General features: G+C 41.0%; 1 protein-coding gene across 2 annotated transcripts in view; it reads right to left on the bottom strand.

The window, feature by feature from the left end:
- The window catches only part of LOC124863302 (glutamate receptor ionotropic, NMDA 2A-like), a 287,376-nt gene that overhangs the window by 65,097 nt on the left and 195,438 nt on the right, over positions 1–26,841 (bottom strand). For both annotated transcript variants that reach the window (XM_047357637.1, XM_047357636.1), the window contains 5 exons: positions 24,429–24,543; positions 10,865–11,067; positions 2,729–2,900; positions 1,700–1,853; positions 837–962 (listed from right to left, as the gene is read on the bottom strand). In XM_047357637.1, coding sequence (XP_047213593.1) covers positions 837–962; positions 1,700–1,853; positions 2,729–2,900; positions 10,865–11,067; positions 24,429–24,543 — 770 coding nt within the window. The remainder of the gene's footprint in view (positions 1–836; positions 963–1,699; positions 1,854–2,728; positions 2,901–10,864; positions 11,068–24,428; positions 24,544–26,841) is intronic.

Here is a 26,841-nt window from a genome sequence, read left to right as displayed (position 1 = left end):
TTAGAGTTTCCTATTTTTAAATAAGAAAGCAAAGAGTTTTTGAGTTGTTGCCCTGTTGTATTGAAAAAGCTGGCTGACAGAAGCAATGACTATCCCTATGCCACTCTTAAACTATTTGTGTAACATTATTTTGAGTTCTCAAAAAGAAAAAAAGAAATGCTGAGGGAGTAATAAACATAAAAACATCATGTGAGTACTCTGCATGTACTGTGCCTGGCTAACTCTTAGCTGCTAGAAATGCACCTTAGAATACAAAAACCATACTACAATATAGAACTTGTAAAACCTGAGCCGGAACGTCTGCACTGATTAGATCTTTCAAAACACAGTCTGTAATTTTTGAAAATAAAAGAAAACATGAGGACATTTATTTTCCTTAAAGATACTGCTGCATGAGCTAGAAGTATCGTTACACTCTGCAATTTCATACACCCCAAAACCTGGTTTTATTAAAATGTTTCTGCAAAGTTTAAAGCTAATGTGCTTCGTTAGCAATTAATAATGACTCTTTCCCATGCGATGCTCTGCAAGATCAGCTAAAAGCAGTTGAGGCTCGCATATGTCACTTTTAAGTGCTGATTACAAGCAAATTTACTGAGTAGTTCAAGTACATTTTGAGTGTACTTGAATTGAGTGATCCCCGTTTCAATTTTCTCAGCAATGTGCTGCAGGCATGGAATACAGAAATGCATGTCTTTTTTTTATTTAAAAACACACAAAATGTCAAATACTTAGTTCTCAAACCCATATCAGCACCACACATTATTTTTTTTCAATTTAGGTCTGTATCAATACTGAAGACTGCTCTATAAATATGGAGTTTATGATGTGCTCACCTTTTCCTTGCGCCAGGTTCCTGTTAAAGCCAAGAGGACTGATGTACTCAAACATGAAGACAGCCATTGCAGTCACCAGTAGGAGCATCACAAACATCATCACCCACACTGATGCACTGAATGGCTCTGAGGAAGACAAAATGAGTAGCACAGAAAATTAATATTCACACTGGTTAAATCAAAATCTCTCAGAAATCCGGATTTATTTTCTCCCTGATCTGTTTGGTAGTAAACTAAAGGAATTACATCTTTTTTTGTGTACATGGAGGAACTAAGACAGTGGATTGCAAGCAGTGCCCTTTACATTCAGAGCCCTTGCAGAAGCCCTCAAATACTTGCATTTCATTATGTGAGGCATAGAAAGTGTAGGAAGCCTTGGTGTCAGCACTCCTGTCCTCCCTCTGAGCTCGCAACACTGCTGCAGAGATTAAACTCCCCTTTTATGTATGGGGGGAGCGCTGGTGGCATAGGACAGCATACTGAGTGAGGGTTGAGCAAGAGAAGTGCGTCTCTGCTGGCTAAGTCCCCATACTAGACACCTTCACAGTACTAATTGCATGCAACATATATGTCAGTATGTGAACATGAGTGTGAGTTTGTTTCCGTGCACAGTATACTGGCACGGGCTTGTCTGTTTCAGCTTGTAAGAATTGTTGTTTGCTTGCTGGACTTGCTGCCAGATTATGTTTGTAGGAACATCCTGAGAAACTGTGCAGCAAACGAATGACCGAGCAGATATAAGAGGGATTTTCATTGCTCTTTGGTTAACTTCTGATGTCTCGTGAGAAAGGAATGGAACTAAATCCTCCAGATGAACGCACATACAGATACAAAACAATTAATATAACAATAACAGCAGTTACCGAGAAAAGCTGATGGCGAGACAGTTCCATTGCTACGTGAGACCATGACGCTGATCCCAGTTTCTACGAACGGGACGGAGAAATCGATGACCTCAGAACGCTCCTCATTGATCGTCAGAGATCCGACGGCCATGACGGCTTTCTTATAGACCACCTTTTTCAGAAATGTCGATGGAGGGAGGAATGCAAGGATTGAGGAGTAGTGGGGAGATGTAATTTGAAAAGGTGGAAGAAAAATAGCAAGGAGCAGGGGATAAAAGACAAAACAATATTACATTATTTAAATTCACTTTAAATAATCTCACTAGTTTTGCACATAAAATGTTCTGTTGGAAACATCCATAAACACTTGAAATCTAAAACTATAAAGTATACTGTTGCATCCTAATAAACCCAAAAATTATTGAAAAGATCATTTCTATCAGTAATTTTCGTTAAAAAAGTAAAACTCATATAGATTCATTACATGCAGCATGATGCATTTTAACTGTATATTTCTGTTAGTTTTGATAATTATGGATTAATATATAATATATGACTTTTACGTTTTGAATTGAATTACTGAAATAAATTAACTTTTCAATTATATTCTAATCTATTAAAATGCAGCTGTATGTCTTTTTGCCTCTAGTGTTCTTGTTACGGTGTTAGTGTTAGGGTTTCTTTTACACAGAACAGCTAAACTTCAAATTTTAGTTTAATGGTCTCAAATAGATTACATTTGGTACAGAAGATCATCTAACATAAAACTGTACAATGCCTGTGTTTTAATAGATCAAATGAGCTAGCCACAGCCACTGCTTCACAGGATGGATGCCAGATAGACTTACATTGAGTAAATTACAGAGTTTATAGTTTCTTAAAATTCTTTCTGGTACTATATTGAAGGGAAAGCCATAAAGTTTATATGTTTTTTTGCAGAATTTGCTAAGATTTATTCATCTATTTCTTAATGCATGTAAGTGCTGAGACCTGATCTGTTCTGATAGTGATATTTTCTGACCTGATTTTTTTCGCAAAGATGCTTACCTCTCCCACCATCCCATTCCAGACGTTATTGATCTTCTTGCCATGCTTGCCATTGGTAACCAGGTACAAGTCGTAGGTGAATTTGACGTACTTGGCAATCTTCTTCAGAATGTCGATGCAGAAACCTTTGCAACACTTTTTGATATACGTTCCACCAGCTTCGGTTGTGTTGCTTCAAAAAACCACAAAAACAAGGGCAACCATTATAACCATGTTTGAGTATTGTTTTTGTTTAGTGCCTGTGCCAGATGCTAAAAAATAAACATGATTATAGAGAACATTTAACATAGAGAAAATACTAATTTAGTCAACCTTCTTTTTTATTGCTGGTGAATTTCCAGGTCCTGTAATTCTGGCAACTTCACAAGCAGCCTCCCCTTTTATCCTTTTTCATTTATAGATTTAGGTCATTTTGCCATGGAATGACAGAGGACTTTAAACCAAGTTCTTTCCCTCTTTCTCCCCCTGTGTCTCCAGAGAAGGATAACTTGACTGCATTGCATCTGCAAGCCTCTTGTGCCATCTGTGTGTATGACTCTGAGAGAAGGAGAGTTCAGAAACTCCTCACTCATACACACAAACACTAACCCACATATGGTGTGGATCCACATTCAAGAGTCCACTTCAACTTTCATCCACCTGGGAGTCTCATTTAACTTTTAAATGTGTGCTAATTAGAGGACACTAACCTCGTCCGTTGATTTAACATCCAAACTTGTCAAGGAGAGACCAAAAAAAAAAAAACGTCAAAAAGTCGGCTCTGACTCTGCAGTTTAATTTTGTTCTGTTTGACCAAAGTGCACTTGGAAGTGCATGACCTCAGCTCCATAGGCTAAATGGAATGTCTGATAGTTGCAAATAAAAATAGATACTTTATCTAAGAAGTAAAAACAAACAAAAAACAAAATAGGAGAAAAACTAATATTTCAGACATTTTGAGGTAGCATATAGGATGATATTGTAAATTTATTTGAATGAAAGAAGCTGGTAAAAAAAAAAAACTGTGCCTTTGTAATTACTATAGGTTATTTATTATGATTAAAAAAGACTTCATCTTTAGCGCAATACAAGTCAATACTTCTTGTTTAACTGACCAATTGACTTGAATGGGTATGACAGCTATCTGCCATAGGACATATACAGTGGCTAGTGATTTTGTTAAGCTGGGCCTGGATGGAGAACTTGACAGTTTTTACTGACATTAATTGTGTGAAATTTCTTTCCATTTGTTTTCATAGAAAATATTGCTGATTCAGTGATTGTGTTTTAAGCCACATCTATTTGCCAAACAAAGCTATTGACCATGTTACTGATGCTATTAGCCACATGTACTCTCTTTTTTTTTTTGTACATAAAGCACTCCTGGTTCAGTGCTTCAGCTTTTCCCTGAACAGGAAAACTGACAGAGGTATTGTTTGCATTATGTTTGTGTACTTACTTAATTTTTGCTTTCATAGAAAGTACTCCTGTTCAATAGCTCTGTCTACAGTCTATGATTGAAACTGAGAGATTGAGAGTTCAACTGTTTTTTGTGTTTTTTCTTCCTCTCTGTCTTTCCAACCTCCAGACGCTCATGGCCAATAGGCACTCATACCGAGCCTATTTGTGCTGGCTTGTTTGTGCTGTTAACCATAAGTAGTTCACTTCCTGTGTTACCACATTCTTAAATTGGAGGTATTGCTGCAAAGTCAATGACTTGATGTAATCAGCTGGGCTTCCCTAGATAGATGTTTTTTTGTTGTTTTTTTCTAATTAGCAACAAAAGACTAATGAAGTTTGACCAGAATATATTATACACTTGACTAAATTGGCTGTATATAATTGAATCTAGATCTGGGTATATACATTTCAATCCTGTAAAGACTCACAATAAGAACACAAACATGCCGATTAGAAAAGTTAAATAGCAGATGTTTATTTCTTTGGCGCTCGGACGCCGGAGGAAGACATGAATGCTATGAATGACATGAGCTTGAATGAACGATTTAGGATTAGGATTAGAAATGTCTTCTCCCCCTGGGATCCGATACCGGTGATGGAGTGGAGATCCAAGGAGATAAGGGAGTTGGAAGGAGCTAGGAAGCCAGATGGTGGCGATGGGGAGGAGGAGGGTCAAAGCTCGGCAGGAGGGCAGGGAGATCCATGGTTGGAGGTCCTTAAAAGCGAAGTCTTGAAGGGTGATTGGCTGAGGAGGAATGCAGACTTGATGCTGATTGGTTGGAGCGGAGATGCATGATGGAGTCATAGGATAGAGCCGGTGGTGGAGGTGAGTCTTCCAGATTGAATTTTCGTCAAAACTCCATTAATTGGATTGTACTGAAATTATGTAGGTTGATTTGTTGATTGTTCCATACAATTTGTGATAAATTAAACCTATGTAAGTGCCTTGAGATGCCATTTGTTTGAAATTTGTGCTATATAAATAAACTGACTTGAATAGATATGGCAATGTAAAGAAATTCATAATGGTGAGGTGAATTCAGGGGTGATGTTATTTTATAACAGCTTCTCTAAGCAGTATGAAGAATATACTACAATAAAATAATGGGAAAAAAAACAGTTTTATCTAAAAGATTTTGGACATGTTTTTACAGATTCAGCCTTTTAAATCATTTATCATTTAGTAATCACAAGAATTGTTTTATTTATGCAGGAGAAGCACAAAACTAAGAGAATAAAAGAAAATTACATTTGGCTTGTTCAACTGTGTCATACAAAAGCATACAGACCAGGAGTTTTAAAGCAGCCTTCATGAACTCAGTGTAGTTCAGGGAGCAAAAACATTGAATATTAGAGAGGCTGTTTGTAAAGTTGCCACGCCAACTTCACACAAAAACACTATAAGGCCGGATGGGTCTCCAGAGAGGGTACTGGGGGCCTCTGTGTGCTTGTGTGTTTCACTGAGTATGGCTTTTTCTCAGGGAAAGCCTGCATGAGTAAATTTCTGAGTTTCTGCATGCATGGATACCTTTCAAACCCCAATCCAACTCTTCTGCCAGTCCCCATTTACTGCCTCTTTCATCCCTTCCATCTAGCCCTCTTTCTCCAAATGGACACCACTGATGCTTGAGTGGGAATTGCAGTGTGGGAGGGAGGAACAGGGCTGAATTCATTGGTGTGTGAGTGGACATGTGGCAACAGGGATCATTTGTGAACTTGTGAATGTGTGTTTGTGTTTCTCCTTGGAGATGCTTTATCCTCCGCCCTACTTCACAGTGATTCTGGATGATAATCTCTTTCAGCTTCTTCCCTGAAACCCCCATTACTGTTTAATCAGTTCTCTCGCTCTGTATAGTTTGTCTGTATAGTGATGGCCAAAGTTTCTGACACAAATCTAGTATTCTGTGTTTATTTGTAGTTGTTTTTAATGGTATACTGAAAAAAAATATTTCATGCATTTTAAAGAAATGTATGTATATAATAATTTAATAACATTTACAGTTCTGACCCTTCTTCTTATAAAGTACTGCAGTTCACTCTGGTCTGAGAAATATCAATCTCTGGGCCAAATCCTAATTGATTTGGCCTTTTTGTCTCATAAGAGGTTGAAGGCGATGGCAAATTATTTGCTTCTGCTAATCCAACCACACTGGGAACAGACTGCGAGTTCAAACTGGTGCAAGATAAAGGTAGTTTCCTTGTCATCAAACATTCCGCAATGCAACCAGGCATTTTTTGTTTAAGTTTTGGATGATCTGGAAAGCTATTATTTCCAGCAATTTCTTAGAATATGAGGCCATGTTTGTCGCAAAGCAACAAATACCACAAGCTTTCTTTGGAGCTAACACAATAAGACAATGGTTTCAAGAGCATCTGTGATTTGAAGTTTGGTTATGATATAAATCGCTGAAACGACATTAGATGACAATTTTGTTCTTTGTTTTTTGTTCTAGAGCAAAAAACAAGGCACAATGATAGGAAAATTTTTGTTTTTGAATTTTGTTATGAAGTCAAAAAACACATTGGAATGAAAAAGCATCTGGTAATGCTGGTAACTAATCTAAAAACACTTTGAAATGTTATAAAAATGTGTTAAACACGATGTTTGTGTCAAGACTGAAAATGTTGGCCAACACTTTATTCACGGCTGAGATTTATAAACATTACATATACAATTCCAGGATTTTACATAACAATCATCACTAGGACAAATTTCATACATTTAGGGCTTTTGATGATATATTGATGTCATTCTCTTTTTTTTTTTGGTTGAACTCAAAAAACAATACAGCTTACATTATCAAGCAATTTTAAAAACAGAAATTGGCTGCACAAATTTGAATTTTGTGGATTTCTTTTAATCCACTGAGAATCAAAATTACACATACAGACCTAAATACACACATAAATTGCCACCAATATTTGGATGAATCTCACTAGACAAGTTGGAAAGAAACCATCTGTTTTTTCTATTGAGCAACAAAACTCTGTCCGAATATTAGATCACTCATATTGGCAAAATTTGTAGATTTTGTTTCAACATGTTTGTTTCCTGGCAAGGAATGGGTATTTCAGCACAGTCCACAGATTTTCCTTATGGTTGAGGGCAGGGTCATTCCAGATGTCTAATTTTAGCCTGCCTGATTCATTCTAAAACTAGTTTTTATGTGTGTTTGGAATCAATGTCCTGCACCCAGTTGTTTTAGAGTTTTGGCGAGATAGCTGTTGATTTGAAGTAAATCTGAAAAATTTGGAGGTAGTCCTCGGTTTGCCTTGTTTCATACACTTTGTTTAGTGTAAAGGTACCGGGAGATTTTTTCAGACCCAGACCTGGAGGTGTTCACAGACAGTGTTTAATATGAAAACAAATCTTGTATAGATACTGCTCCCGGGTGTACCCCAACAGGAAGCCCTGGATGACCAGGGAGGTCTATCAGTTGTTAAAGAAAAGAAACCACGACTTCCGGTCAGGCAATAAGGGTCTTTACAGCACAGCCCTAGCAAACCTAGACTTTAGGAGGTTCACAGGGTCAGCAGCAACAACCACAGGCAGGTAAATGGTCTGCACTTGTATAGTGCTTTTATAAATTTGGTGGACTACGAAGTGCTTCACACTACAATCATTCACCCATTAATTCTCACACTGACAATGGTAGGCTACACTGTAGCCACAGCTGCCCTGGGGCAGACTGACAGAAGTGGGGCTTCCATACAATCGGCACAACTGCATGGGCCATATGACCACAATGAGCATGCAAGACGGGTTAAGTGTTTTGCCCAGGGATACAAAGACTAAGACGGATAGAGCGGGGGTTCGAACTGGCAGCCCACTGGTTACAGGGCTAACTCGTACCACCTGAGCCACCATCACCCCGAGGTGTGACAGGGGATGCAGCACCTCACCTACTACAAGACCAACCTCAGTGCTGCTGATGGTGATGCTTCGCTGGCAGAGGAGCTGATCCTTTTCTTTGTTTGCTTTGAGGTGATGCCACCACAGGCAGCTGCACTACACCCTACAGCCCAAAGCACCATGAGGTGAGGGGCACACTGTGAGCTGTCAAGCTGAGGAAGGCTGCTGTAGCCAACAGTGTTCCAGGATGAGTGCTAAGGTACTGTACTGACCAGCTGGCAGAAGTCCTCACCATGATTTTTAACCTTTCATTGCCCCAATCCAATTTCCCACACTGTCCGAATTCCTCCATCATTGTCCCCCTGCTCAAGAAACCCCACATTTCCAGCCTTAATGATTACCAGCCAGTTGCACTGACGCCTAAAATGCTTTGAACGTCTAGTAAGGGATCACATCACAACAGTCCTCCCCAAACGTTTAAACTCCCACCCGTTTGCCTACAGAGTTAATAGATCCACTGAGGATGCATAGCTATAGCCCTCCATGCTGCACTATCCCATCTAGAACAGTGGGGAAGCTACGTGTGGCTGCTTTTTGTAGACTATAGCCCTCCATGCTGCACTATCCCATCTAGAACAGTGGGGAAGCTACGTGTGGCTGCTTTTTGTAGAATATAGCCCTCCATGCTGCACTATCCCATCTAGAACAGTGGGGAAGCTACGTGTGGCTGCTTTTTGTAGACTATAGCTTGGCATTTAACAACATCATTCCCTACAGACTGGTGGATAAAATGAGGGACATTGGACTGTCACACTCCACTTTCATGGTCGCAGCCAGAGGGTCAGACTAGGTCAATATATTTCTTTGGAAATCAGCCTCAGCTCTCCATAGGGCTACACCTACAACTGCACCTCCGCTTACCACAACAACGCCATGTCAAGTCTGCAGATGACACCATGGTGGTGGTGCTCATTTCTGGAGGGGATGAGTCTGCCTATAGGCACAAGGTAGAAAGGCTGACAGCATGGTGCACAGATAACTTGTTGCTCAACATCTCCAAGACCAAATAATAGTGGGCTATAGAAAAAAAAAGACGGACATTTTACCACTGACCATCAGAGGGGCCTGTATGGAGAGGGTGGCTGACATCCGCTTCCTTAGAGTCCACATCAAGGAGTATCTGACCTGGAGCATGAACACTTCTGAGCTGCAGAGAAAGGCCAAGCAGAGACTGCACTTCCTAAGGGTGCTTAGGAAAAATAACGTCACACAGAGTCTGTTGGTGTTCTTTTATTGGTGCTCTGTTGAGAGTATAATGACCTACTGCATCTGTGTGTAGTACACCAGCTGTACAGTGGCTCAGAGGAAAGCGCTAAAGAGGGTCATTAAAGTGGCCCAAAAGACCATTGGCTGCCCTCTTCCCATGCTTGAAGAACATCATAGTTCCCGTTGTCTCCAAAAAGCCCATAAAGGACAGTTTTGACTCGGATCACTCTTAGTTTGATATGTTACCATCAGGCAGACACAACAGATCAATTAAAGCAAAGACAAGCATATTCAAAAACTGTTTCTATCCAACAGCAAAAGCTAAACTCAATACAGCAATGATGGCAATCTATGGTCAGTATGAATGTGTGTACATGTGTTTTGTTTAGTTGTACAATAAAGGATATTATGATTCTTATCTGAACTGTGAATGTAAGCAGAAAGTAGCAGAACCTTAGCAGCTATAGCTAAAAGTCTGCCAGTCTTGCCTTTTGTCTGCTTTATGTCCACTGTGTTTCCCTGTGGAGAAATGAGGCATTATTAAATTACCTAAAAACCCAATTACAAGCTTTGATACCGCATAACTCAAACCTTTCAGTGACACAGTCTCATAATGTGTGTGCAATGAAACCTGCCAAAATGTAGAGTTTGTCAAGTGTGAGGGAGTACATTTGTTAGGAAAATAAGTAAACTGCTTAGTTCAGCAGTCACTTCCAATTTCAGTGGGAGGAAAGAAGCTGCTGCATAGGTCGAACACTGCACCTCTCTCACTAATCATGACTGGGGTAGCAACACAGCAACAGAGCAGAAGACTTTGGAAAATGTATCATGCACTTTTAACACCTGTGACAGTATAAAGTGTCTTGCAAAAATCTTCATTCCCTTTAAACTGTTCTGCATCGTGTCACATTATTGCCACATACATCAGTGTTTTTTATTTTATTTTATTGGGATTCGATGCAATAGACCAGCGTAATGTAATGCGTATTAGTGAAGTGCCTTCAGATGGCCCCTTATTAAATAGATTCTGTCTGAGAGAGATTTAATCTCAGTATAAATCCAGCTGTTCTGTGAAGGCCGCAAAGGTTTGTTATGCCCCTTTTCCATGGGCTCTACTTTGACTAGCTCCACTCCAGTCAGCCCGTTTTGCAACCGTTTCCATTACTGGCTTTTCTGGCCTGGTACTGGCTTTTTTGGTACCTTCTAGGCAGCAGGTCCCATTTCGAACTACCACCACAGATATCCATAGGACTGTATACAATAGAAAATCATGCAACATTTCATTTAATTTTTCTAATGATGAGATCAACCCACATGTACTATGTTCAATGTGCAGGAGTTTGTTTTATAAGTTAAATTCTAACTCCAAACACATTTAAATAAAGTATTATAGTTAAAATTTACCTGAAGAAACACCGACTAAGATGTTGAGCTAAGGAAATTGTTGTTCTACTGATTTTGATCTATAATATTATTTTTAATCCATGTAAAATATTTTTATACAAAATCTATTCTTCTGGTATTTACAGCATATCTAACCAACTTTCAGTGTGAAGAGAAAGCAGCATCAGACTCACTCTTTGATATGCTTCCTGCAGGGCACAGAGTTCCTCATACAGGTACCAGTGAGTCTTTCAACATCCTCCACAATAACAAAAGGTTTTTCCTCCAAGGTAACGATGGACAGGTGGTTGTCATCCATCTCGGCATCGCCGAAAGAGTTGAACCGTGGCCACACTGGATATTTTAGTGTCAGGCTGCCATTGTCAAGTTTCCCCATCTGTTGAGAAGGTGAGGAGAATAAAACAAGAAAAAAATAGGTTACTACTTAAAACATCCTCATCAGCAAATGTACAGGTCCTTCTCAAAATATTAGCATATTGTGATAAAGTTCATTATTTTCCATAATGTCATGATGAAAATTTAACATTCATATATTTTAGATTCATTGCACACTAACTGAAATATTTCAGGTCTTTTATTGTCTTAATACGGGTGATTGTGTCATACAGCTCATGAAAACCCAAAATTACTATCTCACAAAATTAGCATATTTCATCCGAACAATAAAAGAAAAGTGTTTTTAATACAAAAAACGTCAACCTTCAAATAATCATGTACAGTTATGCACTCAATACTTGGTCGGGAATCCTTTGGAAGAAATGACTGCTTCAATGCGGCGTGGCATGGAGGCAATCAGCCTGTGGCACTGCTGAGGTCTTATGGAGGCCCAGGATGCTTCGATAGCGGCCTTTAGCTCATCCAGAGTGTTGGGTCTTGAGTCTCTCAACGTTCTCTTCACAATATCCCACAGATTCTCTATGGGGTTCAGGTCAGGAGAGTTGGCAGGCCAATTGAGCACAGTGATACCATGGTCAGTAAACCATTTACCAGTGGTTTTGGCACTGTGAGCAAGTGCCAGGTCATGCTGAAAAATGAAATCTTCATCTCCATAAAGCTTTTCAGCAGATGGAAGCATGAAGTGCTCCAAAATCTCCTGATAGCTAGCTGCATTGACCCTGCCCTTGATAAAACACAGTGGAACAACACCAGCAGCTGACACGGCACCCCAGACCATCACTGACTGTGGGTACTTGACACTGGACTTCTGGCATTTTGGCATTTCCTTCTCCCCAGTCTTCCTCCAGACTCTGGCACCTTGATTTCCGAATGACATGCAGAATTTGCTTTCATCCGAAAAAAGTACTTTGGACCACTGAGCAACAGTCCAGTGCTGCTTCTCTGTAGCCCAGGTCAGGCGCTTCTGCCGCTGTTTCTGGTTCAAAAGTGGCTTGACCTGGGGAATGCGGCACCTTTAGTCCATGTCTTGCACATGCCTGTGCACGGTGGCTCTGGATGTTTCTACTCCAGACTCAGTCCACTGCTTCCGCAGGTCCCCCAAGGTCTGGAATCGGCCCTTGTCCACAATCTTCCTCAGGGTCCGGTCACCTCTTCTCATTGTGCAGCGTTTTCTGCCACACGTTTTCCTTCCCACAGACTTCCCACTGAGGGGCCTTGATACAGCACTCTGGGAACAGCCTATTCGTTCAGAAATGTCTTTCTGTGTCTTACCCTCTTGCTTGAGGGTGTCAATAGTGGCCTTCTGGACAGCATTCAGGTCGGCAGTCTTACCCATGATTGGGGTTTTGAGTGATGAACCAGGCTGGGAGTTTTAAAGGCCTCAGGAATCTTTTGCAGGTGTTTAGAGTTAACTCGTTGATTCAGATGATTAGGTTCATAGCTCGTTTAGAGACCCTTTTAATGATATGCTAATTTTGTGAGATAGGAATTTTGGGTTTTCATGAGCTGTATGCCAAAATCATCCGTATTAAGACAATAAAAGACCTGAAATATTTCAGTTAGTGTGCAATGAATCTAAAATATATGAATGTTAAATTTTCATCATTACATCATGGAAAATAATGAACTTTATCACAATATGCTAATATTTTGAGAAGGACCTGTAATTATTTCCCCAATGAAGTAGTGTTAGTTTTTGTCTTTTTGTGCTCCTTATGTTGACCTATCAACTTTTGGTCGGCCATTGTATATGAATTTTGTAGTTTGTTTTCTGTTCAAAAATACGCACTTGGCACTTTTACACACAATTCACAGAGCAGTTTTAACATATCCTCCCCTTTGACCCAGTAGTCATGAGACAGTGTTGTCACCCTTGGACACTTAAACACTTACATACTTTCAATCCTAAATCCACATGCTTGGCTAAGTCATTAACAGGCAAGCAGAGAGGAGGAAATGAAATTAGCATTTTAATTGTTTTGCTTTGAGTGGTTTTCTACCCTTTGACAGGGATTAGACTCTCTTCTCCGCTCTTAGCCTGCAAGACTGTCAACAGCTCACTCTGCTGTCAGCTGCAGCCCTAAGAGTGTGTGTGTGTGTGTGTGTGTGTGTGTAGAAATTTGTGTCAGAGAGAAGCTGGACAGTATGTCGAGTTGCGGTTCTCAAGTGTGTCACCTTCAGTCTCTGGGGATTGTCCACATTTGGCTATCTGTCTTAGCCCAGCTGTTTTGCATTTAACATGTGAGTAACTGCGTCTACAGGCACACATGCTTGTGTCAGTAGGAAAAGGGACTAGTGATGAAGGAAATACCGTGGGGCTTATGGTGAATGAGAAAGACAAAAGCTCTGCCATCACTGTGTGTCACAACTATAATAACAATCATATGTACTATTTTGTAATTTTTTATGACATTGAACTAGATGATCCAAAAGCCTTACCTCACTTTGATATATTTCCTGTTTGTTTGCACATGACTTAATGCTTTTGGAATTATGTAAATGACCTTAAAGAAACTTGCCAAAAAGGGTATATCAGCAAAACTGCAGACTAAGAAAGGAGGCCATTTACCAACCAAGTAACAAACCAAGCCAAATGTAACCCTGAACTAGATGCAAAGATCCATAATAGAAAGGCTCTAAGCAGAACGTTGCATTAATCTGGGCTTCAAGAATGCCCCCAAAACAGGCCTACAAAAGCCTATGAAGAATAAGCAAACACTTTTGCAACATAAATACATCTACTTGTGCAGGTTAAACAAAAAAAAATCTCCTTAGTCGCACTTGATACATGGGTTGTTTTTTACTGGCAGTGTCCAAAAGGTGTTTGTCTCTTTATCTATATTTGATAATTAGTCAGAATAAAAAGATTGAAGAATTTATGCTAATTAGATTCAGATTTTTTTTTATTGAAGCTTACTCAATACTGTCAAATCATGACTATAAAGTTAAGCAAATACCCCTATTTATACTACTTGGATCATTGTTATTCTATTCAGAGAAGTGCCTTTTATATTACATAGTCATAGGAGCCAGAAAAGGTTGTAAAGCAAGTAAAAAACAAGAAATAAACTGAACAGAATGATTAAAGTAATTTCTCAACAGTAATCAATGTAGTTTTTATCTTATGGTCCCTATGTGCAATGACCAATAAAGATGATTTAATTCAATTTAAGAGACACATTACCAAATGGGAAAAATGCAAATTTCCTTGATCAGTAGTGTATTTCTTAATAAGTGTCATTGCAATTTATCTGTAATGTACTTATCTGCTGTATGTTCGTGCTACTCTTTCAATGGGAGTTATATTTTCCCTGCCAGTACGCAGTAGGTGCACTCACGAAAAATCTGGGCTGGCACACGATTCACGGTTGAGTGGATTGTTGGAGTTCACCATGAAAGCCCATGGTGAACTCAAAGTTGTTTGCTCAAAGTTAAAATGTAAATAGTGTGTATTTTATTCAGTCAATGGGGAGCTTCTCCCTGGGCATCCAAACTCAACAAATGAAGCAATACCACCGTTAACTGAGGGGGCAGTGCAGTACAGTATAGCTCATGTGCGATCAGCAAAAGAATGAAGACAGAAATTGTGGAACCCCACCAACCACATGCCATGGCTGCACAAACCACTTTTGTCTAACGCGTTGTCTCTTTTGATGTCTTTTTTACAGAATGTACATTATAAAAATTTCCATCACCATGTCTGCTATTTTCTTCTGAATTCAGGAGCTAACTCAGAACTGCCTTTGTGTGGTCATATTGCTTTACAACCACATCAAGTTAATGAATGCATTTAAAGAATGAAGGCAGTGGAGCTTGACAGCAGTAGAAACGGGCAGACCTATTTACATGTGTAAAGGGTGTTTAAAAGGGCCTTAAGACTGAAATGAAGGTGAATACATTTGTTAACACGGTGTATATTTCAGCCTCTAACATGCACCACATTGATCATCAGTGGTATTTATTTCATCTGTCAGGGGTCATAATGTTGTACCTGATTGGTGCATTCTCACGCACATTTATAGTAGACCTGAAGAAGAGACAAAACTGAACAATCTTTGATCAACTGAGTCTATAGTATGCTCTAGTGATGAATTTTCTTGAAGGATGCCTTACAAAAATGAGAGGATGAGGAAGAGGAGGAAGAAGATGGAAAAAAGAAGCTGACTTCAGCATTCCCTTTCTCTGCCCTGCTGCTCTCATTATCCCCCCTTCCTTCCCAAGTGTCTTTCTTCTTCTCTCTAATTAAAAAAAGCAGGGCTATAAATTAATGCCCAGAAAGGAGGAGAGGTTGCATTTATCGACTGGAAGAGAAAGAGAATGCTGATGTTGGTTGTAATACTAGAGAATACATGCACACAATACCGAGATTTTGCGAAGAACACCAACAAACACTATGCATAAGGCTCCTACTCTGAGCACCTGCTCTGTGCCAGTCTCGCGGGGAGGGTTATCTCTGTAGCAAGATGCATTATGGGAGAATGAGTTCCTAATAGTGTGGAGAAACCCATTCAGTCATAAAACAGTATCTGTCACTCCTGTCAGACAAAATTACTTTGGTAAAATGGATTCTGCTCTCCAGCTCCAACCCTTGCTGTGACTGTTCGTTTGTGCATGTGAGCTTGGGAACTCTATGTGTGTTGCGTCCACCCGCATGCATCAGGGTGCGCGTGCGTGCTAGAGTCTGTGAGTGCAAAACGAGGGCAGAGAGAAAGAGGAAGAGTGGGAGAAGACTAATCACTGATTTATACTGTTTTTCTCTTTCAAGTGCAGTTCTTTTATTAAGATTCAAAGAACAGTGATGCTTGCATAAAAAGAGCCTTCCTGCGTTTATGTGTCGACCTGGAAATGTGGGTGTATGCACATGGATTCTGTGTGTGTTTGTGCTCCATATTGTTATTCTTCAAGCACAAATCCCTTGTTGTCTCTAATAATTATTTTGTGAACTGGATGCAAACTCTGTGGCAGTTTCAGAAGCAGTTTGCACACTCCATCCAATGTGCTGGAACAAAACTTTGTTCTATAAGGTACAGTTTTCTCATTCAATTAGTGAAGTTGCACAGAAACACAAACTTTTATTAAAGGCGTGGTTATTCAAGGGGTAGATTGGGGCCTTTGTCAGGGAGGTGAACAAGAACACCATGGTCACTCTGTCGAAGCTCCAGCGTTCCTCTGTGGAGAAAGGAGAACATTCCAGAGGGACAACCATCCACTCCTTAATAAAAGACACATGGCAACCCATCTGGACATTTGCAAAAGGCTTCTGAAGGACTCTTAGACCATGAGAAACAAAATGATCTGGTCTGATGTGACAAAGATTAAACTCTGGTGTGAATGCCAGGCGTCGTGTTTTGAGGAAACTAGGCACCACTCATCACCAGGCCAATACCACCCCCACAGTAAAGCATCGTGGTGGCACCATCATGCTATTGTGATGTTTTTCAGCAGCAGGAACTGGCAGATAAGTCAGGTTAGAGGGAAAGATGAATGCAGCAATGAACAGGGACATACTGGATGTAAACCTGCTCCATAGCGCTCTTGACCTCAGACTGGAGCGACGGTTCATTTTTCAGGAGGACAACAACCCAAAGCACACAGCCAAGATCTTACAGGAGTGGCTTTAGAATTACTCTGTGAATCTCCTGGAGTGGCCGAGCAAGAGTCCAGACTTGAATCTGATTTAACATCTCTGGAGAGATCTGAAAATGGCTGTGCACAGATGTCTACCCTTTAACCTGATGGAGCTTGAGATGAACTGCAAAGAAGGATGGGTGAAACTGCCCAAAGATAGGTGTGCTAAGCTTGTGGCATTTTATTCAAAAAGACTTGAAGCTGTAATTGCTGCCAAAAGTGGATGAACAATTAAACAAAGGCTGAGATTAGCTACATAAATGTGATTTCTTAGTTTTTTATTTTTAATACATTTGCAACCATCTCAAACAAACGTCTTTCACATTATCATAATTGGGTATTGTGTGTAGAATTTGGAGAAAAGAGATTAATTTGATACCATTTGGAATAAATCTGTAACATAACTAGATGTGGAAAAACTACAGCACTGTGAATACCGTCCAGACGCACTGTGAATTAACTGTTTGGTCATGTACTGAATATATTCGCGGAACTTTCATTTTGTTCAGTTTTGAAATTGTATTTTAAATTTAACCATAGAGTAATCATGCTTTCATTTGGATAATTTATCCTCAGGGATTAATTTAATTTTGATGCAAACTATTACTGCTGCACATTATTAGAATCAGAATCAGAAAAGCTTTATTGCCAAGTACGTTTTTGGACATAAAAGGAATTTGTTTTGGCATAGTCAGTGCAATACAATACAAATTAAACAGTATAAACATATCTACAATATAATATAAATATATGTGCACCGTTTTAAGTGAGTGAGAGTAAATGTAGAGCAGTATTGGGTGCCAGAGCGGTATAACAGTGCAGATGATCAGTGTGCAAGTATGGCAGTGCAAGTAAAGCAGGAGTCCAAGCTGAGCATTAATGTAATGCATAGAGTTAAGAAATAAAAGGGGTTTTAAACCACCATCTCATCTCTTTTTATCAGAACGATTTAAGATAACCCCTTCTTGAACCGCCACCTTAATGTGGTGGAGGGGTTTTAGTGTTCGAATCCTAGAGGCTATGTTGTCTGGGGCTTAAATGCCCCTGGTAGGGTCTCCCATGGCAAACAGGCTCTAGGTGATGGGTCAGACAAAGAGCAGTTCAAGAACCCCTCATGACGACTATGAAATCGAGGCACGTGACGTCGCCCGGTACGGCGGAGCCGGGGTCCCACCCTGAAGTCAGGCCTGTGGTCGGGACTCGTCGGAGAGCGCCTGATGGCTGGGTTGCTGCTCGCGGGACCCGGCCAGGCCAAGCCCGAACGAGAAACGCTAAAGGGGGAACCGTAAGGGACCGGTGCAAAGAGGATTGGGCGGCGGACGAAGGTGGAGACCTCGGCGGCCCGATCCCTGGATGCTTAGGCTGGCTCTAGGGATGTGGAATGTCACCTCGCTGGGAGGGAAGGAGCCTGAGCTTGTGCGGGAGGTCGAGAGATATCGTCTAGAAATAGTCGAGCTCGCCACCACGCACAGCGTGGGCTCTGGAACCCATCTCCTCGAGAGGGGCTGGACTCTCTTCTACTCTGGAGTGGCCCACGGGGAGAGGCGGCGGGCTGGGGTGGGTTTGCTTATCGCCCCCCAGCTCAGCCGTCTAGTGTTGGGGTTTACCCCAGTGGATGAGAGGGTTGCATCCCTGTGACTTTGGTTTGGGGAGAGGTCTCTGACTATCATTTCAGCCTACGGACCGGGTGGTAGTGCGGAGTACCCGGCCTTCTTGGCATCCCTGTCGGGGGTGCTGGATAGTGCCCCTCCCGGGGACTCCATTATTCTGCTGGGGGACTTAACCGCCCACGTGAGAAACGACAGTGACACCTGGAGAGGCGTGATCGGGAGGAATGGCCTCCCCGATCTGAATCCGAGCGGTGTTTTGTTATTGGACTTCTGTGATAGTCACGGATTGTCTATAATGGACAACATGTTTAAACATAAGGGTATCCATCAGTGCACTTGGCAACAGGGCACCCTAGGCAGGAGGTCAATGATCGACTTTTTTGTCATATCATCATACCTTCGGCCGCATGTTTTGGACACTCGGGTGAAGAGGGGGGCTGAGCTGTACACTGATCACCACCTGGTGGTGAGTTGGATCCGCTGGGGGAGGAGAAAGCCGGACAGACTTGGCAGGCCCAAGCGCATAGTGAGGGTCTGCTGGGAACGTCTGGCAGACCCCTTGGCCAGGGATGTATTCAACTCTCACCTCCGGGAGAGCGTTGACCAGATTCCGAGGGATGTTGGAGACATAGAGTCCAAGTGGACCATGTTCTCCGCATCTATTGTCGATGCTACCACCTGTAGCTGCGTCCTCAGTGGACACCGGCAGTAAGGGACACTGTCAAGCTGAAGAAGGAGTCCTATCAGCTGTGGTTGACTTGTGGTACTCCTGAGGCGGCTGACGGGTACCGTGGGGCCAAGCGTGCCGAGGCCCGGGCGGTGGCAGAGGCAAAAACACGGACCTGGGAGGAGTTCGGTGAGGCCATGGAGAAGGACTACCGGGTGGCCCCGAAGCAATTCTGGCAAACCGTCCGGCGCCTCAGGAGGGGGAAGCAGTGCTTCGCCAACACAGTTTACAGTGGGGAGCTGCTGACCTCGACTGGGGACATCACGCATTCCCTGGTGGAAACAGAGGCTGGGTACTTGGGGTTGGACTCTTTCATCACACAGGCAGAAGTCACTGAAGTGGTTAAAAAGCTCCACGGTGGCAGGGCTTCGGGGGTGGATGAGATCCGCCCTGAGTACCTCATGTTTTTGGATGTTGTGGGGCTGTCATGGTTGACATGGCTCTTCAACATTGCGTGGCGGACTGGGACAGTGCCTCTGGATTGGCAGACTGGGGTGTTGGTCCCCCTACATAAGAAGGGTGACCGGAGGGTGTGTTCCAACTACAGGGGGATCACACTCCTCAGCCTCCCTGGTAAGGCCTACGCCAGGGTATTGGAGAGGAGAGTCCGGCCGATAGTCGAACCCCGTCTTCAGGAGGAGCAGTGTGGCTTTTGTCCCGGCCGTGGAACACTGGACCAGCTCTATACCCTCTACAGGGTACTCGAGGGTTCATGGGAGTTTGCCCAACCGGTCCACATGTGTTTTGTGGACCTGGAGAAAGCATTCGACTGTGTCCCTCGTGATGCCCTGTGGGGGGTGCTCCAGGAGTATGGAATCGGGGGCCCTTTACTAGGGGCCATCCGGTCTCTGTACAAGCGGAGCAGGAGTTTGGTTCGTATTGCCGGCACTAAGTCGGACCTGTTCCCGGTGCATGTTGGACTCCGGCAGGGCTGCCCTTTGTCACCGGTCCTGTTCATAACTTTTATGGACAGGATTTCTAGGCGTAGCCAAGGGCCAGAGGGGGTCTGGTTTGGGGACCAGAGGATTTTGTCTCTTCTTTTTGCAGATGACATGGTCCTGCTGCCCCCCTCTAGCCAAGACCTACAGCACACACTGGGGCGGTTCGCAGCTGAGTGTGAAGCGGCAAGGATGAAAATCAGCTCCTCCAAGTACGAGGCCATGGTTCTCGACTGGAAAAGGGTGGCTTGACCGGAAAAGGGTGGCTTGTCCTCTTCAGGTTGGAGGGGAGTTCCTGCATCAAGTGGAGGAGTTTAAGTATCTCGGGGTCTTGTTCACGAGTAAGGGAAGAATGGAGCGGGAGATCGACAGACGGATCGGTGCGGCTGCCACAGTAATGGGGGCGCTGTGCCGGTCCGTTGTGGTGAAGAGAGAGCTGAGCCGGGAAGCGAAGCTCTCGATTTACCGGTCGGTCTATGTTCCTACCCTCACCTATGGCCATGAACTTTGGGTCATGACCGAAAGAACGAGATCCCGGATACAAGCGGCTGAAATGAGCTTCCTCCGTAGGGTGGCCGGGCACTCCCTTAGAGATAGGGTGAGGAGCTCGGCCATCCGGGAGGGGCTCGGAGTAGAGTCACTGCTCCTCCACATCGAGAGGAGCCAGTTGAGGTGGCTTGCACATCTATACCGAATGCCTCCTGGACGCCTTCCTCGGGAGGTGTTCCAGGCACGTCCCACCGGGAGGAGGCCCAGGGGACGGCCGGAGGGACTATGTCTCTCGGCTGGCCTGGGAACATCTTGGGCTCCCCCCGGAGGAGCTGGAGGAGGTGTCTGGGGAGAGGGACGTCTGAGTCCCTCTCCCCAGACTCTGCTGAGTCTGCTGCCCCCGCGACCCGGTCCAGGATAAAGCGGAAGACGACGAGTACGAGTACGAGTACGAGATTTAAGATGATATAAGGCCCTTTTCACACGTAATCCTCCCAGTCAGTGATTAGTGATAAAAGCCGTACTGTAAATCAATCTCATCACTGGAGTTAATCACCATGAACTTCCCCTGCTTTCATAAAGTTTTCTTAAGGATAATGTTTGTTTTAGAAATGCCACGAGTGCTAACGAAGACTTTCTCTGGCATAGGTAAACAGCCATACCCCACGTAGACACCACTGCTAGAAAATACCCAAATGACACAGAAATGTTGAGGCAGTGACTTAATAAGAACATTTTATCTCATGCCATGTTTTGTCTCCACTGATAAAGATTTAAGGTCTGCAGCATGGCAGACCTTAAACTTTATTTGTGATTAATTCAGTCAATAATTATTTAGAATAGTATCAGGCGATCACTTAGTAATAAAAAATGAATAAAAGAAAGACATGGCAAAAAGTAGGTTATTCAGTCTTTCTATAGTTGCACTCTATAAAAAATCCCATCATTCCAATACACATGCAATATCCAGTGGGCATCATACATTATACATTTACTTAATATAGATGACTTGATGTAAGACATCAACAAATCACGGTTACACATCCATAATCTAAGACATTTTAATGTTAGGAAAATACATTAACTGGTCACTTCATTAGGTAGACCTGTGTTAGAGAGACAATAACTTGTATTACAACATTTCAGTGGATTCAGACAGCCAAACATGACAAAGATGACTTACTGAAGTGAAAATCAAACCTCAGTATTGGAATGCATAGTAATTTAAGTGACTTTGAACATGGTTGTTGGGGCCAGAGCGGTTTGTCTGAGTATTTAAGAAGCTTCATTCACAACCATCTCTGAGTTTTGGGAATGGTCCGGAAAAAGAAGGTATCCAGTGAGCAGCAGTTTTGTGGAGGAAGATTCATTACTGATCAGAGGAGAATATGCAGACTGGTTCGAGACGTAAGAAAGGCAACAACAGCTCAAACCCAAGGTAACCCACAGTCACCAGATCTCAGTCTAATAGAGAACCTTTTTTGATGTGGCGGAACAGGAGACTTCAGAAATCTGCATAAATTGCATGATGATATTATGCCAGCATGGTCCACAATTTATGAGGAATGTTTCTGACTCATTTTTGACTCTATTCTATGAATAATTAAGCAGTAAACAGAAGCTCAACACAGTGTTAGCAAGGTGTGCCCAAAAAAGTGGCCCTAGAGCTTCAATCACGTTTTTAGTATTTTAATGTATGGAGATTATGTTAGATCTCCCTAAACTTATCAATAAGTTCTAACAGCAACAGTAGTATGTTGCAGAGAGAAGCACATGTGGATGCTTCAAACATGTGAGTGCTGAACACCTGTAGGGGTTGAAAGACAGATCTTGCACATCCTTGTAACTACCTTCCTATCTGTCTTTTTATCCACTTAGCTGTTGTTTCACTGTGGTTGCTATTTCATTGGCTGTGTCATTCTCTCACTCATTTCCTCTCACTACCTAAACTATACTCTTTATCTTGGTTCCTCTCCTTATTATGCTGTATTGCTCTCCTCTCCCTCTCTATGCATCTTGCCCCCAAAGGGAACACAGTTTATATTTTTAGTGCATATCGAAATTTTAGTCCATGTACAGAATTTATTTCCTCTTGATCATCATGTAAGTCACTTTTTGTCACTGATGTCTGGTGCATGGGTGGGATGGCAGCACAGGGTTGAGAGAAAAAGCTCCCAATTATGCTTCCACTTTGGGTGTTGGTGTCTCTCTTTGGGTTTCAGAGTAATTTTCTACAGCACAGAGAAGTGGCGCTGATCAATTTCATAGAATCTCTGTTTACAACTCACTACTTGTTCTTGGGACACTAACAAAGGGTTGTGTGTTTGTCAGCATGAAATATGACAAAGCTGCTCTAAAAGATTGTAGAAAACTGCAACTTGGTGCACACAAAGCATGCACAGAAAGATATGAACTAACCAGACTGATTGCAACACAAGTCTCACCAATGGTTTTTCTGTGGGTTGCCAGTGTTAAACGTTCAAAATACACCTGCGCACACACAAGAGATTGGTGACCCTTTGCTGACCTGATAACAGGCAGCTCAGGTTTTGATTCACTCTGCTTTGAGGTGCTATAAGAGAGACCAGCATCAGAGTGCATGAATTATTGGTCTTAGAAATGAATGGGAAAGGAGGACAGGAAGAAGGAGGAAGAAAAAATGTGGAAAAGAGGGAACTATAAAGCAAAAAAGCAAAGACTCAAGAACTAAAAGTAAGTATAGGGAAAAGATTTTTAAAAATGGTAAAAAGTTGGAGAATCTGACAGAGGAGATATAAACCATGAAACTAATTTACAGTCCATCTTTCCTTTCTTGTTATTAGGCTCTTCCCAATATCAACACCTCTACTACTATACTACTCTAAAACGTGTCCATTCGCCTATTCTAAACCATGAATTATTGGGACATTAAATATGAGATATTAGGCAAGTGTGAGGAAGCCCATTGTAGGTATAAAGATGCATGACTACCATTTAAAGTCCATTACAACATCTAGAATAGCATTTACAGTACCCATTTATCAAACTACCTTCCACACACTAGTCCTTTAAAGAAATCCATACCCCTCTTTTTGAAAGAAGTCACTGATCAACTACATATTTTCTTATAAACTTTTAAATATAATGTTAATACATTCTTCCTGGCTAAGTTTGAGTCAATATGTAGGAAATATAGAAAGAAAAAAAATACACAATATTTTTGAAATTCCAAAGTTTATAAGAGCAGTGGACATAGTGTCAGAGACATGAGGCCTATCTGCACACTTTTTATGTGATGAAATGTGAAACATTGTTGTATATTTACAACATTATTTATACATACACTGCATATATGTACAGGGATTAAGATTGTGAAATTTAATGTGCTATGAACTGGGTAAAGAGTATTTTACTTTCTCCTGGTGTCACCACCTTGTTTTTTTTCTTGTCTATTTGCATATATATTGATTAGCTGAATTTATCAAACTCCAATCATGCAGCAGGGTGAGGTTAGTAAATCGTTATCAGTGCAGATATAGCTCCTGCATAGTAAAGCATGAGATTAAGAAACTTTATCAAATCATGCTATCGATTCATAAAACATTTATCTATCTATCTGGAGCACTTTGATTTTTGCTTTTATACGGAAATGAAAGTAATACAATAGAATAATACATATGTTCTCACTGGATTTTTGTAAAATATACATAGAGAACATTTTAGCTTTAACAGTAGAAAGATAATGTGTTTGGAGGGAGAAATTGTTTGGTGAAGAAAGAATATATGACATCCAACAGGAAATCCAGCTTTCTTCAAAGCACAGGCAAAATTAACAAATAACTTAAAATGCAAAACTTCAAACTGAAGTCTATTAATGTGCACGTAAATGAAAGATACCACCAAGATATAATGATGCCATTTTACACCACATTATGTGAGAACTTTATTATGCAAACAATACTAAACTTACCTTTTCCCACTCTCTCTCTTTATTGAGAACGATTACAACAAGCTTTGGGTTTTCCTGGTAGCCATCCTCTGTGAATGACAAGTCTCTGCCATCCCATGTCACATTCATCATGTACCTGAGAGCAAAACGAGCAGAGAATTAGGAGCAGTGGGGAAGTTGATGAAAAGGATTAAAAAACAAGGAGGAAGAGGGGCGAAAAAAAAAAAAAGCGTAAACGTCATCTGACATTAAATAAATAGTAGTATTAAGCAAATATTATAAATTAAATTCTAACACTACAAAAACGGTACAAATAAAATTTCTTAACTTTAACAAACACTGTGAGATATTGACAAAATTACTTTTCATTTTTGCATTTGGCTTTGAGCTGCTACAGAAATTCCAGTCACAGATAAGATTGATATGGATATGCATTGATAATAGGGGTGTAACCAGGTCTGGCATCATGAGGGAGTATTAAGGTGCTCCTCCCATTCAAATTATGCAGGCCACTCAGTCACATTTGACAATGTTTTCAACATATCTAGTTGTCGGGGATACTCATTCAAATATGAAAATTAGCCATCCTAATTATATAGGTTCATTTGTAACAAAAAGTAGTATATTCAGACACACCACTTCAATTTACATAAATTTTATAGGTTAAAACGTAAGGCTTGTATCTTTTATCTTTTTAAAGACAATGGACAACCAAAATGCATTAAAAGAAACAAATTATGGGAATAACAGTTTGCTACATTGCATTTTTCTCTGACCAACCAGCTGTTGTGTAGAATACAGAGATTGTATGCTCCTCGGTCCTCATTGATAACCCATTAACCACAGGGCAGAGAAAAGCATGACTAAGTAATTAATGTATCAATTACTCATTTATTTTTATTCCTGCTGATGAAATGGCACTTATAAGGTTTTGAGATCTCAGTTTGGAACTGGTTTGATAAACTGCAAAAATGAACAAATGCCAAATGCTAGTTGCTTAGTTGTTTCAACTAAGTTTAACCTTTAAATAACACTGGTGTAGACAGAAAACCAAACCACCATAACAAATGAAGAGACTCAAAGACCCAATTATGCCAATAGGTTAGTTTAACATTAAGACGTTTTGATGAATTTTACAATGTGCCTTACAGGAGAAATGTTAAACAACAAACATTTTCACTTTGTCTAAAGAAAGTTCAAGTTTGGCTGAAAGGTTATGATGGGTGAAAAAACATTAACACAAGAAGTCTCTATTCATGTCTTAATATGAATGAAAGGTTCTCAGGGATGATCAGGTGGGCTTACTAAGCCTGACTTTCAACATAATCATCATGAGACTGACTGACCTGAAAAGGTTTTACTAAATCATGACCATCCAATAGTTGATAATGATCATTTTAATTAATTTGTGCTAAACTTCATGTAAAATAAAAAGCATCACACAGTTGAATAATTTGTTAAGCAATTAGGACTCACCTGATGGAACATTACCAGGTAGTGCACTTAGTTATAACTATTTTGTGCCTTGAAGGATTATGACATCAGACTGTATTCATTGTTGCAAAGCATCTGAATATGTTGCAAAATATTCTTTAGGCTGACAAAAAAATAAATAAATAAATAACAGAAACATTTTGGAAATAGGTGCACGGCGTAAAACTAATAGCATTTCAGGAAAATAACATATCTACAGTCGAACATGGTGGTATCATCAATGGTCTGTGCCCGCCCTGCTCTGCTTCTTCAAGACGTGGACAACTCACCATAATTGTTGTAGCCACATATTTTGGTCTTATACAGAAAATTGTGAAGGACCATGCCTGCCATCAGTTCACCTTAAGTTCAAGTGAACTTGGGTTATAAAGCAGGACTTGAATCACAAAAAAGAAGGTTCTAGAATGGCCTAATCAAAGTCTGAACTTGAATTCAATTAAGATTTGATGGCATGACCTTAAATAGAGTGTTCTTGCTTTAAAACTGGCTAAATTAAAACAACAAGGAGAGTGTGCCAAAACTAAGTGCCAGTCATCACAAACACTTGATTACAGATGTTGCTGCCAAGAGTAATACAGCCAGTTATTGGGTTTAGGGGACAATTACTTTTTCACGTAGAGCCAGGTTGGTTTGTATAGCATTTTTCCATTTAACAAATTAAAATAAAATCTTGAAATTACTTTTTGTCCACTTGAGTTATCTTTGACAGTTATTACAGTTTCATTTGATGATATGAACCATTTAAGAGTAACAAAAAAACAGTTTGAAGAAATCTATATCAAGCAAACGCTTTTTGTCCCAGTACTGTATTTCAATTTACTATGCTCTGAAATTTTTTTTTGCCTCTCAACAAAAAGCAATAAAAACATGTGGATGCCCTCCTCTGAATGAGAGTGACTCACTTGTCTGACTGCATGAACCCGAGACTGACGTCTGTATT

The sequence above is a fragment of the Girardinichthys multiradiatus genome, chromosome X (genome assembly GCF_021462225.1).
Source record: "Girardinichthys multiradiatus isolate DD_20200921_A chromosome X, DD_fGirMul_XY1, whole genome shotgun sequence".
NCBI classification, from domain to species: domain Eukaryota; kingdom Metazoa; phylum Chordata; class Actinopteri; order Cyprinodontiformes; family Goodeidae; genus Girardinichthys; species Girardinichthys multiradiatus.
The sequence above is the reverse complement of the archived record's forward strand: the minus strand, read 5'-3'. Positions and strand labels throughout refer to the sequence as shown.